At 56.9% G+C, this 18,072-nt stretch overlaps 1 protein-coding gene across 1 annotated transcript; it reads right to left on the bottom strand.

Annotated features, from left to right (window-relative positions):
• Positions 1-3,166: 3,166 nt before the first annotated feature.
• On the bottom strand, positions 3,167-12,876 carry LOC112664106 (D-3-phosphoglycerate dehydrogenase). Its single transcript, XM_049107962.1, has 8 exons — positions 12,690-12,876; positions 10,999-11,172; positions 10,383-10,531; positions 8,762-8,914; positions 6,514-6,646; positions 5,462-5,592; positions 4,384-4,621; positions 3,167-3,467 (listed from the first exon to the last, which is right to left on the bottom strand). Exons 1-8 carry the CDS (start codon positions 12,874-12,876, stop codon positions 3,313-3,315), a joined length of 1,320 nt encoding a protein of 439 aa, XP_048963919.1. The 3' UTR covers positions 3,167-3,312.
• Between the last annotated feature and the right edge of the window lie 5,196 nt (positions 12,877-18,072).

The following is an 18,072-nucleotide window of genomic DNA, read 5'->3' as shown; positions in this document are numbered from 1 at the left end:
GGAGGAAATCAGTCTTGTATTTCTTGGAAACTAGAGCACAGACGTGCCCCAGCTGACATGCCCCAGCTGACATGCAGAGGAGCCTCCTGGACCTCCTGGCTCTGAGGGCCCCACTCTCTGGAGCCCCACCGACCCCCACAGCTGTAAAACTGTTGAGCACTCACCTCACACACACCTGCCTTAATGCAATTCCATTCTCCTAGGAACAGGGGAAACTGTGGGGACACACGGCCTCTGCACCCGGCTTCCTTCACTGATGTAAAGATGCCATCATGCAGTTTGGGCCGGAAATGACCTCAAGGGCAGCCGTAGCTCCTTGCTCAGAATTTGCCAGTGTTATCTGGGCAAATAAACACAGGGCCGAGGTTAGTACAGCATGCTTTCTGACTCCTCCAGCCAAAAAAGAGACTTCAGTTACCTAGCAGGGAATGCTTCTGCCAGAGACTGATTTGTCTCCCTTGGATTAGGGCACCACTTTTTCCAGGACCCTCGAACCAAATAGCCAGGGTTTGGGGAGGTGGAGATTGAGCTGGGGAGGGGTACAGAGGACACCAGCTCTTTTAAAAAGCTTCCTCAGCTGCCCTGCAGCAGGAGAGAAGATGGATTTCATCGGTGGGGAACAGGGCTGGCTGGGAGGGGGCTGTCTGGAATAATAGGGCGCTGGGCACTCGGGAAGGAGACGCTGAGCCAGCCCATGTCACTGTTTGCCCAGGGCTGCTCCTGTCAGCACAGGCCCCAGAAAATCTGAGTGAAATCCCGATTGGAGCAGCTGGTACAGCAGGGGCTGACTTCCCCAGGCCCCTCCAGGTGGTGCTGCACTCCTCCTGTTACACCAGCTGTGGCGCCCCCTCTGCTGGCCCCCGCAGCCTGCTCCTCCCCCCAAGCTCTCTGGAGGCCCTTAGTCTGGTTGGCCTTCCTGGTAGGACAATACATGCCTCTCCTAAGATCTCGAGTGGCGTCTGTCATCACGGGAAAAAGCCCCGACTCACCGGAGGTCTTGAGCTAAGTCTCTGGGCCTTGTGTCCTATCCACACGAGTTCACTGTGGGGTCTTGGTGCTGAAACTGCCTCCGTCAGCCTCAGCAACCAGGACCTTCCATGTCACCCAGTGCTGGGGCCAGGCCTGCCTCCACTCAGGAGTCATTTGGCCACAATGTGGGAGTGACGGTGAAGAGCTTTAACCAGGAGGTATCGGGTTGCTGGCCAGTGGAAGGGACGCCGCCGGGACCCGGCACAGAGGCTCATTATCAGCCCTGGTCCAGCTGCGGCACTCAGGATGCTCAGGATGCGAGGCTCGCTGCCCCCTGCGCAGATGGAGGCTCCTGGCCCCACCGCCAAGTCTCCTTCACCACCTTTGGTATCTAGCCCACGCGCTCCCCTCTGTGTAAGGTCCACACAGAAGGGAAAGATTTCCAGGTGCCCTGTCCCACGGCCACCCTCAGGTCGGCTACGGCCATTTCTTTGTCCAGATGAGCTGGCAGGGAAAGACTTTCCCTGTGTAGGCAGAAAGTTGCCCTGGCTGCCTAGGAGCAGCAGAGAGGATGGAGGAGTCACTAGGCAGGGCGCTGAGCCGCTGAACGTCGGGCCCAGCAAGGCCGCATCAGCTGGGGGGCTGCAAGGGCTGTGAAGAAGGGCCGGGCCCCCGCCTGCTTCCCAGCCAGGGAACAGGATTGACGCTGCGCTCGGAGTGAGGTCAGAGGAGAGGCCGCAGCCAAGAGCAATCCCGAGGAAACAGCTCCTCTGTGGGGCGCCCGCTGGATTTCAAAATCCTGACGCTTTTGACCTGGGAGTTCCGTGGACAGCCCCGGGCCAGGGGTGCCGGGAAGTTGTCCCAGCCTTCACCTGCCACCCGGGCTAGGCGGCTCCTGGGCGATGCTCCAGAACTTGAGCGCCCAGAACGTGCTCTACCTCCGCAGTGTTGGCCCGGCCGGGCGTTTCGGGGAACGAGGCCGAGACCTGAATACTGAGCTCAAAGTTTCACCCCGTTTTTATCAGTCCCTCCTGTTTTTCTGGGATCAAGGGCAGTCCTGGATCGCCCTCAAGGGGACCCTTCCCCTCAAGGGAAGTCCTCAGCGCGAGGGGTTCAATGAGAGGCGGAAGGAGGACCTGCTGCCCACTCGCAAAGAGATGAAGACACTCGTGTTCACCAAGTGCCTCGGGCCCTTCCCATGAACCACGTCTTCATCCCTTTAACCCTCACTGGGGCTCTGAGGCACCCCATCCTTCTTACTGAGGAGGAAACAAAGGCTCAGGAGAAGTAAACGATCCTTGAAGGCCTCCCCCTTCCGGGCGTGCTGCAGCCAGGTCGGAACACACCTGTTCTCCGAACCCGCTGCGGACGCGCTGCAGCCCGACTGCGGGGGCTTCCCACGGACCCTTTGCTCGGTCACAGCACGGAGGCCAGAGGGGTGCTTCACAGCCGCCAGTGTCCATCAGCTGCCCCAGGCCAGCCTTCTCGGTCCACACGGGAGTCTCGAAAACAGATGCCATTCGGCCCAAGCCAGGGAGGGATCACCCCCTGCTAGTGGGGGAAACCGTTTCCTTAACAGGTGAAGCCCTTAGGCTCAGGGAGTGCCATTCTGTCACGTCTCAGGAAAATCATCGACGAAGAGTCGAGGAATATACTGTCCCCCCGTACTGAGCTGGCTTTGTGAACTAGGCAACTACTCCCATGCTTGACCCCTTAACGCACTTCTCCCCTCAGGAATCCTTCCAAACCTCGGATACCACCCTCAGCTGAAATCACTCCTCTGGACTCCACCGAATTCGCACACACCCCCCCACACCCCGCGGCCTCTGTGTGCTGTCCCTCCCACCGAATGGGGACCGCTGTGCCAAAGGTCTGGGTTTTACCCTCCTCTTGGGCACATCACCCGCCCTGGTCCGGGGCACGCAGTGCGCTGCATGTTTGCTGGTATGTTTGTTAATGTGCATGTATATCCCCAGATGGGAGGGATCGGACATACCGAGTGGACTTCCTGTGAAAATGCCTCGACTAATCTGAGAGACGGACAGGAGAGGGATCCCTCTTCTGAGCACACAGCCAGGCGGGCACTTTGCCCACCCCCACCTCCCTCCACACCACCTGCCCTCCCTGCTGCCCAAAACTCGGCCCACGGCTCCCCTCTGGTGGCTCCTCGGGGTAATAACAGAGACGCACAGGGAGATTGGGCGTAGGCTCTTTATTGGCCGCTTATCACTTCTCTGTAGGGGTCAGCCAGGGTCTGCAGAGTAAGCAGTGTCACCTGAGGAATGTGGACCTCCTCTCTCTGGATCCCAGTGGCCAGGTTTCTTCCGAAAGGCCCCCCAGAGCTTAGAAGAGGAACTGGAAAGCCTCGGTCACATGTTGCTTCCACGCTTCCAGGCTGGGCAGCAGGGAGGAGATGCCCATGACGTGCCAGGTCTCCCCATCTGACACCACCGAGGTCTGGTAGGACAGCAGCTGCACGCCTGCCTCTGCCAGGAGGCCTGGGAAGTAGACGGGAAAACCGCTGATTGGCACAAGGCAGGGGGGGAAGGAGAAAAAGAGGCTGGGAATGGGGTCGGAACCCGTGGACCTCTGTGATCAAAGTTGCAGTGGAGGGTGATGGGGTCAGAAACAAAGCGCTAAGAGATGGAAGAACAGGGCATCTGCCCAGCTTCCCTCACTACTCAGAGACCCTTTAGGAATCCCCTGACCATCACGCAAGGTAGGGAAGGAATGAGCCAGCCACAAATTGCGAGAGCAATCTCCTGCCATGCCGGTCATCAGATTTATCCAGACCAAGAGCAAAGGAGAGAAACAGGGGAAAGTTCCTTTGGTCAGTTGGCAAGGATGGTGAAATTAGGCCTTTTGAGGTCTGTGGACACAACCGCCAAGCCCGGAAGTGCTCCAAAACTCCCAGTGGGCCGGTGCCAGGGTCCTGAGGCAGGTTCAAGATGCCCCCAGCTGCTGGAGCACCCGCCCCAACATGCTTTGTTGCAGTCAGGCTGGCCCCCAGGGCCTGCGGTCAGAAGAAAGAAACCTGCACCCAAAGGCCCGGAGTTCCGAGACGCAGCCCTGCAGGCAGGTGCACGCTGTGTGCTGACCGCGGTGAGCAGGCCGGCTAATAGGGACTCTGGGGCTCTAACTCTGCCGCGGGCCCTGACACAGGAGAGAAGGCGCTTGCCCTCTGAGCTCTGCATCCATTTCCCAAATGTTCTGGGAACGGGCAGGACAGATCTTCTGTATGCTACAGAAATGTGCTGAGGGAGGGGGTGGGACTAAAGGAAGCAAAGGTCCAGGAAGCCCCATCCCTGGAGAGGACCACCCCCCCCGCCACACACACACACACACACACGCACACGCACACACACGCACACACAGCTTCAAGGACACGGGAAGCCCTCCGAGACCCCTCCTCACCAATCATGGTGGGCAGCATCTCAGGAGGAGACGGCTGAGCCCGGGACAGGAGCAGGGGCAGGCCCCTGCGCAGAGGCACTTCCGGTCTGAAGACAGCTCCGTTGAGCGCGTGCAGCACAGGTGTCGAGCCCTGCACCCAGCCCGCCGCCTGGTAGGGGGCACCTGCCAGGGCCACGGTCAGCAGGCATTCCCCACAGCCCTGCTCCCCGGGCACAGCGGGGTTGTGGGAGGTGGTTACCTGCAGGGAGAAGGCGAGGACGCAGTTAGGCCTCCCAGCTGCATGGCCTCTCCCCTCCGCGGCCCGAACACCGCTTTGCGGAGCGCCAGCCTGGCGGACACGCTCAGCCACTGGGGCTGCAGGAGAGGGCCCAGGGCTCTGCCCGGGACAGTCAACGCCCGCCCTCAGGGGGCAGGAGGGATCTGCGGGTCCAGGTGCAGGTGCGAGCTGGGGAGGAGGAGGAAGGGGCAGCCCGGCCCCTCCGGCTCTCCGCTCCCGGGCAGGTCAGTGGCCCAGTGCGGCGGGGAGCAGGGGGGGAGCCCCGGGAGCTCCGCTGCCCACTGCTCCTGCCAGCTGCCCCCGGCTCAGACGCAGGCTGGGATCTCACAAGGGAAGCAGAGGGGAAGGCACCAAAGGGGAGGCGCGGGGCTGCGGGCGCTCAGCAGCTATGCGGAGCTTCCAGAACTGGCGAGCTGATCGAGAACCTGGGTGCCGGGGCCGAAGGAGCACGGGATGGAGCCCGAGGCGAGCGTGCTGGGCGACCTCCAGCGCGGCCGGTACAGCCCGGCTCCGGCTCCTCGTGTCCCTCAGCTGTGCAATGGGGGCGCCGCGGCCCCTGCCGTGCACAGGGCACGCCTACACAAAGCACCTGCAGGAGTATTTCGTTCACTCCTAGCAACGCTCCGAGGAAGGCAGTACTCCCGCTGCTCGACGGGGAGGTTCGGCTGCCCGGCCGGCGGCCGGTGTCAACAGCTGGACCTGCCCGGGCTCCCACTCCAGGAGCAGGGGCGAGCAGGCTCTGCAAAGGGAGGGACGGGGGGGCGGGGCGGACAGGAAAGGAGCGTTCCGGGGGCCACGCACACTGAGCCCGGCCTCTTGCACCAGCAGCTTGGCGTTCACCAAGTTCACATCCGCCTGACTGGCAGTGTCCTTTAGGAGGCCGACAATGACTGCAGGGCTTAGGCAGTTGCCGGCGTTCTTCAGGGGCGTCCCTGGGGACAGAGAACCTACAATAAGGTTGCTGTTTGTTGAGCAGCACAGGAGCGGGCAGGGCGCTGACACCCAGCCTTGGGTCAGGGACTCCTCACTGCCCGGGGCCCAAGCCCCAGCCTGCGGGCCAAGTTCCGCTTCCCTCTGGAAGGCACCCAGTTCCCTGCCTTGCTTCCTCTGGGGATCCCGCAGCTCTGACCTCCCCTATTTCTAGCAGCGCCCAGGTCTAACCACCCCCAAGCTCTTCCCACGTGAGCAGATGCTCAACGGGCCACGAGGAGGACCAGCCTCTGCGGGTGTAGGAACTAGAGCCCTGCGCAGTCTCTCAACTACATCTGCCTACGCTGGGCCCACTGGGAAAGTGGCCGGAGCCTGCAGTCGCAAAGGGAGACCGAGGCCACTCTCTTTGCTCCCACCCCCAGCTGAGCAATGCTCCGGGGACCATCAGCTCGCCTCAGGACCCACCTTACCGTGTCACGGGGCACACCCTGTCCCACCACCCTATCTGGCACACCCGCCCCGACTCTCACTTTACATGTGAAGAACCCAGGTTCAGACAAAGGGAAATCTCACAGCGACAGGGTCAAACCCAGAATCAAGATCCTGTCCCTTAAGCTGGGACTCCCTCCCCCAATCCTACTGCCTCTCCCATGAAACTGTCTCTCATGGAGGTTTCTCTTGCATGCAGAACACGTGCATCTTAAGAATACTATACAATCGTGACTTGTGAAAATCACACGTATTTCTTAGTATTTTCTGGACCGTCCCCTCTGTCCCCATTGGGTAGCGAGTGAGCCCTATGCAGACAGAACAGGGGACTTGGCGTCACAAGAGCTATGTCCAGTCCTTTCCCAGCCCCTCGCTGTCTGGGACCTGCTACAGACACAACCCTCTTTCCTCCCTCTGCAGTGTCCCCAACTCACCCTGTGTTACCACCTGGATGGTCCCTTTGGGGGATCCAGCCCAGGCTTGCATCAGCGTCCCCAGAGCTTCTGCGAGACCAATCCAAGGCTTGGTGTGTGGAGAGAAGGCACTGGTAAGGGCCTGGGCATTCACCTGCACAGAACGGGGAAGCAGAGCTGAGGTCAGCACGAGGCAGGGCAGGGCTCCTGAGCACAGCTCCACAGTGGGGAGCAGAAGGCACAGGGCTGTCCTGGTTTCGGGTGCCTGGGGTGGGGAGCGTGGAGACCACTTCCATTAGCCACCACAAGACTTGTGCCTTCAGCTTGGGAGAGCTGTAGAGCCAGAAAAGAGCACAAAATTGCCAGAAGGGAGAAAAAGGCATTTCTCTACACCCTACCCCCACAAACTGTGCCCACCTCACCCCTTACACAGGAGACCGGTTGTTCCTGAGATGATGGGTCTGGACACCACAATAGGAAGGTGGTCTTTGACTTAAGATATGTGGGGAGTGGGGAGTCACGGATCACTGGGACCTAGAGGGGTAGGTCGCTCCAAGACGCCTTCCCTTTTACTTTACACCTCAATTAAAAAACAAAGTGGGGGCGCCTGGGTGGCTCAGGCGGTTAAGGGACTGTCTTCTGCTCAGGTCATGATCTCGGAGTCCTGGGGATTGAGCCCTACATCAGCTTCCTACTCAGCCGGGAGTCTGCTTCTCTCTCTCTCCCGCCCTCTGCACTTGCTCAGCACTGGTTCCCTCTCTCTGTCAAAGAAATAAATAAAAGCTTAGGAAAAGGGGATCCCTGGGTGGCACAGCGGTTTAGCACCTGCCTTTGGCCCAGGGCGCGATCCTGGAGACCCGGGATCGAATCCCACGTCGGGCTCCCGGCATGGAGCCTGTTTCTCCCTCTGCCTATGTCTCTGCCTCTCCCTCTCTCTGTGTGACTATCATAAATAATAATAATAATAATAAAAAAAGCTTAGGAAAAGAAGAAAGTGAGTGTTTACACGGTCATTAATCACTTTGACCAAATATCACAATTTGCAAAGCTGGTTTCACATATTTTTAATTAATTAATTATTCATTCATGAGAGACACAGATACAGGCAAAGACACAGACAGTGGGAGAAACAGGCTCCTCGCAGGCAGCCTGATGCGGGACTCAATCCCGGACCCAATTACGCCCTGAGCTAAAGGCTGAAGCTCAACCACTGAGCCACCCAGGTGTCACTGGATTCACATACTCTTTTTTTTAAGATTGATTGATTGAATGATTGATTTATAATAGACATAGAGGGAGAGAAGCAGAGACACAGGAGGAGGGAGAAGCAGGCTATAAGATGGGAACAGTCTATGCTTCCATTTGATGGAGCCGGTGGTAAGGAGCCCCCTTCACGAAAAGGCCTGGACCGCCACCACCACCTACGGACTCCATGGTAACCCCTGAGGGCTGCAACAGTGAGGGCAGAGGCCTGCCCGGCAAAGGGCTGCAGAGGGACAGGTGCAGCCCTGACTGGCTGGCAATGGCCTCGGTCCCAGCACGGCACCTGGGGAGAGCTGCTCAGAGGAGAGATGTGCAGAGGGAGTGAGAAAGTGTCCCCCACACTGAGGAGCCGCGAGATGCAGAAGAGAGAAGGGAGAGGCACAGGTGGACGGGCCACGTGTTGTGGTTGAGCGCCGTCCTGTGGGTCCTTCAGGGGAGTAGCTGGCTCCCCTACTCTCTCGGGGTGTAGCAGGCAGGGTGGCCCGGCGAGCTGGGCTATCACGCCAGGCCTGGCAGGCTGAACAAAGCACCCTGTGTCTTTCCTGCTACTGCTCTGTCCTCAGCAATGAAAGTCCCCACGCCGAGGGTCAGCCAGGAAGGTCAAGGACCAGCCCCGGCCCCCACCCGCCATCCCCACGGCGTCCAGCATCGCCCAGGCCACGCTCCTCCATTCTCAAAGCATGTGGAGAACAAAGGAGCCTTTCTCTGGAGCCCGGGCCCTGGGAAGAGCCACAATCTCTGCACCAAGGCTACAATACGGCAGGGCCGAGCCGCCTCCCTGCAACCAGGCTGCAACTAGGAAAGCTCGGGACGGGGGCTCCCGCCGCCCCACCCAGAAGCCTGGCTCCAGAGGAGGCCTTATCTTCTACCCCCAGGGCCGAATCTGGTCAACACACCACTGCCCGCCAGAGCTGTCACCATGCCCCAAACCGGACACCACCCGCCCTCCCGGGCCTCGGCTCCTCCCTCCGACCTCCCGGCCCCAGGCCCACTTGGCCATACTTACGACACCTGCCAGAGATTTCCCCTTCACCATGTCCACAAACTGGATGGCGATCTCTTCCCCGCAGCGGCTCTGGGCCTCCTTGGTGCTGGCGCCCAGGTGGGGGCAGCTGATGACGCGCTCATGCTCCACCAAGGCTCGGTCCCGTGGCGGCTCCTGCCGAGAGAGAGACACTTCTCGGTCGCCTGCCCAGGGAGGCTGGAGGAGAGGCGTGGGGCCGAGGATGCCTTCTACTCTGGTTCTGCTAGAAGGTTCTACGCCTTCTGTCTCTGGTTTCAACAGCCGGGTTCCTCGTCAACACCTCTCTACAGCAGAGTGGACAGGGCTAAGGACGGGATGCACATCTCGGCTCCCCCGCTTAGACCTATGTGCCTTTGGAGAAATCTCCACCTCTCTGAGCCTCGGTTTCTCCATCTATAAAATGGGTGAATACTACCCAGAACCAAACACTGTCGTGCAGACTGCACCCCAGTAATACAGGAGGTGCTCAGCCAGTGAAGCTACTGTTTGTTACTGGTTTTTGCCTCGAGCTCCCCCTCGCTCCTGAATCCTTGCAGCACTTCCAGGCCCTCTGCACAGCTGTCCCATCCTGGCTCTCACCACGACAGGTGGTCCACCTGGGCACCTCTGCCCACCCCCTCTGCTCACTGAGCACAATGTATTGCCCCTGGGAATGTCTCTCAGGCCTCTTGTCTGGCCACCTGGGCCTGGGAGTGCTGTGCACTTGGTAGCAGGTGCCACGAGAAGGCCAGAGACAGGCAGGGGAAGGTGCTGATCAGGGAATGTCAGTACAAAGAGGGCCAGGCGCACGTCTGCCTTCCAGAAGCTTACCATCTAGTTGTGAAAGATGACCAGGAGTATAAACCCTGCGTGCTCAGGACAGGGAATACACAGTGAGGGCAACACAGTGCTCAGAGAGGGCCGGGGACGAGCCAGGGCCCCACCGCAGATATCCAGCAACCCTCCAGTGCCTAAGCCAAAATCCCTGCTCTTTGCCCTGGATCTGTGATGCTGGAGTCCAGCTGGAAATGCACTGTCCGTCATTCCTCTGGTGTAAGGTGGGGGGGTGGCTCGGGCGAGCAACGACGGGGTCTCTGGCTCCGACAGAGAGACTGGGGGAGAGCAGCCCCCAGGGCACAGGGGACCCCTTCTGGCCATTCGCCTCAGGCTGCCCTCCCTCCCCAGAAGACACGAAGGAAAGGAAAGCCAACAGACACTGGGCAGAATGTCTTTTTGGCAACGGGATTCATTTCATCAGAGACCTCGGTCAATAATTAAGAGACCTTAAACCCGGCCCCAAATGCTCTCTCTCTGCCGCAAACCCTCAGCCTCAGAACGGATGTGCCGCGCGGTCCTCCCTGCAGTCATCAACAGGACAGCAGCGCAGGGAGCCCGGGACCAGGAACTGGGTCCTATTTAAAATCTGAGTTTTGCAAAGACCACCCGGCGGCCTGTGCACCGCACTCCGGAGGGCTCCCCAAACCACAAAGGCGTTATTCTCGGCAACATAATTCCTCCTGAGTGCCGTGGAGGCCTCCTTAAGGCAAAGACCTTCTTCGTGCACACTGGGCTTTCTCGGCCCTGGGCCCCTTGTCACCGCTCCTCTCCTCCACCAGGCACTCACCTCTGTAAACACGTCCAGCGCGGCACCAGCACACTGGCCAGAGCGCAGGGCCCGGAGCAGGGCCCCCTCGTCCACGATCCCTCCCCGAGCGCAGTTCACCACGCGCACCCCCTTCTTGCACTGGGCAAAGGTGCTGTCGTTCAGCAGGCCTGCAAGGAGGGAAGGGCTTTCCTGCGGCACCGCTGCCCGGGACCCCAGCACCAGTGCCAGCAGCCCTCCCTGCCTCGTACCAGCTCCTTCCCCACACGCCGACAGCCTCTCTGGTCTCACCTCTCCCTTCTCACAGGCTCGGGGGCAAAGGCCCTGTTGTGGATTTAGACCAAACTCAGTCTAGAAACATCCTAGAGTCCCGGAGATCCTAGTGTTTTGAGTAAGTCCCGGAACCGGAAAGGCCAGCAGCGGCCCCAGCAAACACCATGGGGTCACGGGTCGTACGTGTCGAGCCATGCATTTCCAGCTAGCTCATCCCTCCTCCGTGGGATGCAGGATCAGCTAGCAGAGCATCACTCCATGCTCGAGGGCCCTAGTCCACATGCCTGCGGAGGCCCAGGCTGAGGGCCCACCCTTCTCTGGTCTGTGGCTTCCGTGGCCGACCCACAGGCAGGGACGCACATACCTGTGGTGGAGGGCAGCAGAGGTGTGTGCACAGTGATAAAGTCACAGAGAGGCCAGATCTCCTCCAGGGGCAGCTGCTGGACACCAAAGGAGGCCGAGACCTCTGGCGCAATGATGGGGTCGTACCCTACGGTCTGGTCAGAAACGAGAGAGAGACGAGCAAATGTCACTGTTCCTTACTAGTACTGGTATCATTATGATGGAGGCCATTTATCGGGCATTTACCAAGTACTACTGCTAAGTCTGTCCAAATACGGTAATACAACAAGGGTTGATACTATTCTACTTTAGAGCTGAACAAAGTGGGGCTCTCTATTTAGGAGGGGCTGGCCCAGAGTGTGAAGGGAGTTTGTTTACCTCCGAGCTCTTAACCATGAACAGATGCAAGAGCAGCGTGTGTGTGCGTGTGTGCACATGTGCGTGTGTGCACATGTGCGTGTGTGAGGTTGGATAAGGGGGAGCTCAGAACCCTTAGCAAACAGGGAACCCAGGAGAGGCAGGACAGCCACGTGGGGAGCAGAGACACACTACACTAGCAGGGTATAACCAGGCGAGAGAGGACAGGTTGGCCACAGCCGAGGACCCTCAGGGCCAGAGAACAGGCAGGGGCCCTGACTCTTGCACAGACTGAGAAAGAAGTAGGTTGGGGCAGCGGTGCAGAGCAGGGCAGGCAAGGAGACCAAGACCGGTCGCTGGGGAGGAGTGCTGACCCGCCAGCGGGCAAGGTTTGGTCCCATCCTGAAGTGCCCTTTCAGAAGGCTCCAAATGCATCTAGTCTCGGAAGGCATAACTGGGTGACTCACCACACAGAGGCCTCAATGCTCAGGACGGATCCTTTCAACAGGGCAGGAGTGACAGGGAATAGGGAGCGAGGATCAGGAGGAGAAAAAAGGAGGCACCAAGGCACCATAGAAGGCACAGGTCCCAGAAAGAACCTTCCTCTGGGCAGATTCCTGCCTGCCCCGATTTACCAACGAGGAAACTAAGGCAGAGAGGTGAAATGATTCAACCAAGGTCGCATGGTTGGCAGATGGTCGAGTGTGGATAAGAAGAATGTCTGGATTTGGAAGCCTGCACCCCTGGTGCCCACCCTTCTAGGTGGGGTGAGGTCAGGGGGCTCACAGCCCCACTTGAGCAACCGGGTAGAGTCGATGGAAACATGTCCTGTATCAGAACAGTGTCGGGCACCAGTCACACATGTCCTCAGCAAGGGCAAGCCTCTAAAGGTGATCAAGCCAGCACCGGCAGCTGGGATTCAAAGAATCCACAACCACCAGGACGCAGCCACCTCTTGACACAGCAGAGACATAATCCACTTTCTGTCTGGTCACCCCGGGAGGCCTGCCGCGGCTCCCTCCTTCGGCTTGGCCGGGGCCGCAGCACCCACTGTGGGAAAGAGGCGTAGGAGCCTTAACAACCTCAAAGGCATCCGTGTCCTCAAGAAGGCAGGACGCAGCTGCAGGAGCCAAGGGACGGACGCTGACCCAGGAGACCTGGACCTGGGTCCTCAGTACGAAGTGAAGGAGCTGGGTGGATGATTTCAAAGTCATCGCCTGCTCCAACACTCAGTCATTCAATATTCCTTGAAAAGACAGTTCTCTTAACCCTGAAATGTTAGGGGCGAACCCCAGAATGTTCAGAGGCGGCCTGGCACTGAACAAAAGGTAACAAGCAGAACAGAAGGCCTAATACTGGAAACCGTCATCATGTCTGTGTGGTGGAACTCATTTTTGTTCTCCTTTATGCTTTCCTGTGCTTTGTAATGCTTCCCCTGCTCATCATGAATTTCCTTGTGGGAAACAGAAAAGTCATCTCGAAAATACTGGCAAAGAGGATTCCTGTGTAACCAATTCCGCCCTTGCAGAGAAGAGACTGACATGGTCGTGAATGAGGAACAAGTTTCAGATCACAGTTTTCATCATCAGCCTGTGGAGGAAGCAAAGCCAAGGGGGAGATTTTGGGGGAGAGGCTGTAGGATTGAAAGCTCACAACCCCCAGCCCCAGTGGTCATTCCCCCCTCAGCTGTAACCTACTCGTTTCCGGGGGAACAAGCAGCGTCCAGGGGAGGAGAGAGGATCCCTTACAAGTGCTCTTTGTCTGCCAGCTCAGGGCTGCCTGGAACAAGGGCCCTGTTCATCTATAATCCAGATGTACTTCGTTCACGTGAGCGGGGGAGGACGGGGACCACCAGCAGAGGTCACAGAGCTGACCCCGATGGAGGCGAGCTCCCGCCACTCTGGGGCTTGGGGCTCTCGGGAGTCCAGAAGCAGCATGGAGCGCTGGGAGGAAGGGTCCCGTGGACGGAGCCGGGCCTAGTGCTGGGGGCCTGCACCCTGTGCTGGGTGCCTGCAGCTGGTGGGGAGCAGACGGGGAAGGAGGGGACCCGCATCCTCCACAGCGGTCAGCAGGGTCTGACTCAGCTGTCTTTCTCTTGTTCGGCTGCAGACAACTGCAGGGTAGAATTCGGCTGAGAAAACGGTTTTCAGTTTTCACTCGGGAGACCCAGGGCAGATGGCAGCTGAACACAGCTAGGAGCTAGGATTCCTACACCAGGAGACCACGTTGCGGGGAGTCGAAAGAGTATATGGTTGGGCCCAGGGGAACAATGTCTGAGTAGGGTCCTAACGCACCCTGGAACGGGTCAGATGTCCCGATACTCACACGTTGCAGCACTTCCAGGTATGTACCCTCTGAAGACTGCCCTACGGAGGAGCCTGAGGGAGACCCACCAAGGGGTTCTCCACCTGAATCCCAGCCTCAGGACAGGCTCCTAAAGCTGGGGAGCAGGGGAACCCCAGCTTTTCAAGTGGCACTACAGAGCCACGTCCTAGCTGGTGTCATAGAAGGCAGCCTTGTGAGGATGACTACACCTCCCCTGGGCCTCTGGCTTAACAGTGGATGCCTGAGAGCAAGGAGGCTTTCACGGTGAAGGGGTTCCAGGAAAGGAGCCTAATCATCACATCCTCCTACTGCCTCACAGCTAATTCTTCGGGCTGAAGATGAGAACTCTCTTCCCTTCACACAATGACATCTTACTCAGAAACCCACTATAAAAAACGATCAGAGCTGCAGAGGTGAAGGCCCAGAGCCCTACCACTTACTCTCTCTCTCTAGGGTCCCATCCCCATGTCCCTAAGATACCTTCCCAGAACTTGGGGCTCTGGGAAGAATGTAAAAAAATCAGTACTCTGGCGCAGTAGGAATTCCAGTTACCAGACTGAGCTAGGAGCATCCTGGGGAGATTTCTTCCCGAGGAAGGTCGAGCACAGTGACAGAGCAGAGACCGTCTAACTCACCTGGATCAGGCATGAAGACAGTGGTGGGGATGCAAGACAAAGCGTACTAGATCGGAAGTCAGGAGACCTGGAGCTCAAGCTGGACTCCACCATTTACCAGTCCTATTATCTCAAACATACCATATAACCTTCCTGGGCCTCAGTTTCCTTGTCTGTAAACCTGGAATAAGAATACTGACCCTGCAGGGGTCACTGCAAGCACAGTCTCTGACACAGTAGACCTCAGTAAACATTAGCTGGGCCTGAGAGAATTGGTGACATCTGGTGCCTCAGGTTCAATGTCCATCCCTCTGGGATAACTTCAGATTCATCACAACACGGGCCACCAAGAAACCGTTAGGAGATCCTGGCCTGTTCCTCACAGGAAACCTTGGTAAGAGAGTGCAAGGCTCAGTTGCTGGCTGGCTTGGCCTGCTAACACTCTAGCGGGCATGCTGGCATGAATGAGTTGTGTCTCCAGAATGTACAACATAACATGTTCAGCAAATGGGTTGAGAAAAAGCTCCAGGCAGAAAGAACACCATGGAGCATCAGACTCAGATGACTCCGACAACCAGCAGGCTGCAGATGGCCAGAATGATTCTGACACCCACATCTGTGCCATGTGGCTCAGAGCAAGTCAGGTAGCTCAGGTGGCACGTGAAGATTCCTCTCCAGGCCTGTCTGGTTGGGATGGGGGCCTAGGTGGGCTTTCTCTCCCCAACACACAGCGCCCCCGCCAGGTGCTGTGGAAGCCAGGTGGCTGAGCTCCCTAGCAGAGCTAAGGTCTAGGATCCCCGCTTCCCTGAGGGAGCAGATAGTGACAAAGAAGGGACGGGAAAGGAAAGGGGGCAGTCCCTACCCAACGTCTGAGCACAAGAGGGACTCTGTTGATTGCTCCTGTGACACAAAGGGGTCAACTCTTAAATCACGATGTTCTGGAAGGGTTGGATGTTAGTTACCCAGCCTAATTAGTGACTAACAGCCTAGGGGACAGATTATAGGCCAGGGGACATCCCAGGACCAGGGAAGGAAGGGGTGATCAAAATATCTTCACGTGCTTTGCAGCACTGCCCGAGCCACCCAACCAGAACTACTCAGGGTGCCCTATGCTTCTGGTCCCACTCTGTCTTAATTACAGTGTGCCCACGAGTTACTGTAACAAACCACAGTCCTTAATAATTTTACTCTATTTCCTATGATCACACAAAAAACTCCCTGCTAAAGACCATTCCTCAGATAAAGAAACTCGTAGCCCATGGGCAATGGGTGCTCAGAGCTATGACAGCTTTAAAGGCCATCTGCTTCTACCTCTCTGCCCATGCTCACACCTCGTCCGCACATACTGGCCAGGTGCTCAGCCAGTCTCATGTTGAGTATCTGCAGTACTGGGAGACTAACTCTCTCATTCCATTTGGGGTCAGCTCTGGCTGGAGCTCTGTCCCCCATGGCTTGTACCTACTGGTCCTCCTTGGATCCACTCCTTGGGGAGCATGACTCTTCTATAGAAGAGCTAGTCGATGGCCTCCCAAGTCATGACGGGGCTGTGACCCCAGTGCCTCCAATCCTTCCTTAGGAAGTACAGACCATAAGGAATGTCACCGTCCCTGTGCTGGAAGTCATACTTCTTTTAATGCTACCAAAAGTCACATTACCTTTTCTATTAGCCATGCCACTGTGAACCACACTGCTTTTCTGTCAACCCAAGGTCCCCTCCCCTAGAAAAGGGTTTTAACACCTCTACATCCAAATGTGTTTGGTTGCTTTGGGGGCCCATATAGAGGGTCCTGGTAGGTATCTTAGCTCAACTTCTTATTAGGATGCCCAACCATGCTAGCCTTCTCACATCAGTTAGGATATGATTACACAGTCTTAAGAATTAATCACCTCCCCCTGCTTCCTATCACCCAGACCGCTGATGAGAAGGATGGGTAAGGCATAGCCCTGCGTCATCCTGTACCATCTCCCTTCAGACTGAGATGGAGCTATCCTTCAACCCGTTACTAAGCCTTCGCACCAAGATCACAGTCTCCATCTTAACCCCAAGGGTGTCAGGGAAGATCTCACCAATGTCTCACTAAATCCACATTTCCAAACAATCTACACATCTGTCCTTGAGGAAGAAGCCAAATAAAAGCAATTCGTCCACACAACAGAACCCCATGGAAGAGTTTACAAATAGGATAAATTTATTTATTCCAAGATCTACGTTTTACCACCATGTACAGTATTGTACTTTCTATAGGCACAGACCCCCCCCCCCCACACACACACAATGGGAAAGAACTCTATGTGTTCCACATAAATGCACAGAAAAAAGTCTGAGATGATACACAGCAAACTGATGTTACCTCACAGGTGACTGGCAGCAGACCAGGATTGGGGTGGTAAACAAGGAGATGAGGATCTAGATTTCAATTTTTGTGAAAATCCCTTCACCTATTACATGACTAAATACAATTTTAAATCATCCAGGTATAAGACCCCTAAGGACGTCCATGACGATCGGTTTAATATTGGCTTCTAAAGGGAGAACAAGGCCAATTTAAAACAACTTGTGCTTAGTGAACACTGAGCATGGTTTCCTGACTGGATGCTGATAAACTCTTTCACAGCCTGTTTTAGAATCTTTCCCTCCTTGCACTTTCGAAAAATCTTGCTTCCCCAAATGTTCAAACACCAACTGAGGAGCTTTGGATGATGCAGGTCCATAATCTGTCTGCCCCGTGCAAAGTTCATCTGGGCCTAGGTATCAGTTAGGACGTGCAGTCAAGTGAGCCCTGAGCGTGAACAAAGGCCACTTGGGCCACTGCAAAATGACCGGGGCTGCTGGCAAGGGCAGGGGGCGGGTGACCGTTTCAAGGTGTGTTTCAGCGGTTTATAAAGATCATGTCCCAGAAGCAGGATAGCCTACAGGGACCGGCCAGAGATATCCAGACAGAAGAACCCCCGAGGGGAGCAGTGACGTGCTGCAACATACAAAAGCATGCAAACCCTCAAAGTCACGCTGGGAATTCGGGCGTGTCGTGTGAGGTATGCCTGGACACACAGAATGACATTCATGAACAGGTTCTAGACGTTTCTGATCAAACACATGTCTGAGGGGTGTCAGCCACTTCCACTGAGATGCTCAGAATCCATATCCCTCCAAGCCTCTAGGGAGCAGCCTGGCAGCAGCTGAGTAGCTGAGCACAGAAGCTTACTGATCACGTCCCTCACTCAGCAAACGAGGTGGGGGCTTTTTGTCTGGGTAAGTCACTCCCCCAAGTCTCAAGTCCTTGATAATGAAGGCTCCTGAGCAAGCAGAGTCCAGGGAGCTGTGGCGCTGTGGGGAAGGGGAGGGAACTTAACAGAGGAGCAGCTGGGCCAAACAGCCTGTCCCCAAGTCTCTGTCTCATCAATGAGGCGCTCACCTGTCTGAGTATGGCACTCCGAGTTTTACTTAACCCCCGGCCCCTGATTTTACAGGATCAGAATTCCAGGTGAGCTAAGCCTTTACTTTAATCCCTCACAGAAGAGGAAGAGAAAGCTCTCCTTGCAGCACAGGGCACCCTGGCCAGCCTGCACAGGAGGACTGGCTTTTGGTTTGTTCTCATGATCAGTGGATCCTGCTGGGCCACAGCCCCCTCCTCCGGGATCTAGAGAAACGTCGGAGGCTTAGGAAGATGTCTGGCTGATGTAAATAACTGTGTGGGAATAAGGACAGGAGGGAGAGGAAGATGTTCCGCGTGGTGTAAGGGATGCCCACCTGTTTACCTTCCATTGCTCAGCAAAAATTCACAAACTCCTGATATCAATAT

Source organism: Canis lupus, assembly GCF_003254725.2.
Source record: "Canis lupus dingo isolate Sandy chromosome 17 unlocalized genomic scaffold, ASM325472v2 SANDYCHR17.02, whole genome shotgun sequence".
NCBI classification, from domain to species: domain Eukaryota; kingdom Metazoa; phylum Chordata; class Mammalia; order Carnivora; family Canidae; genus Canis; species Canis lupus.
Note: the sequence above shows the minus strand (reverse complement) of the source record. Positions and strands in the feature narration are given on the sequence as shown.

Coding starts and splice junctions, on each gene's coding strand:
- LOC112664106 (XM_049107962.1), bottom strand. CDS start 12,876: ATGTCAGTCTCTTCTCTGCAAGGGCGGAATTGGTTACACAGGAATCCT. Junction 10,532..10,998: donor TCTGCTGCCCTCCACCACAG/GTATGTGCGTCC, acceptor CCCTCCTTGCAG/GCCTGCTGAACGACAGCACC. Junction 5,593..6,513: donor CATCCAGGTGGTAACACAGG/GTGAGTTGGGGA, acceptor CTCTGTCCCCAG/GGACGCCCCTGAAGAACGCC.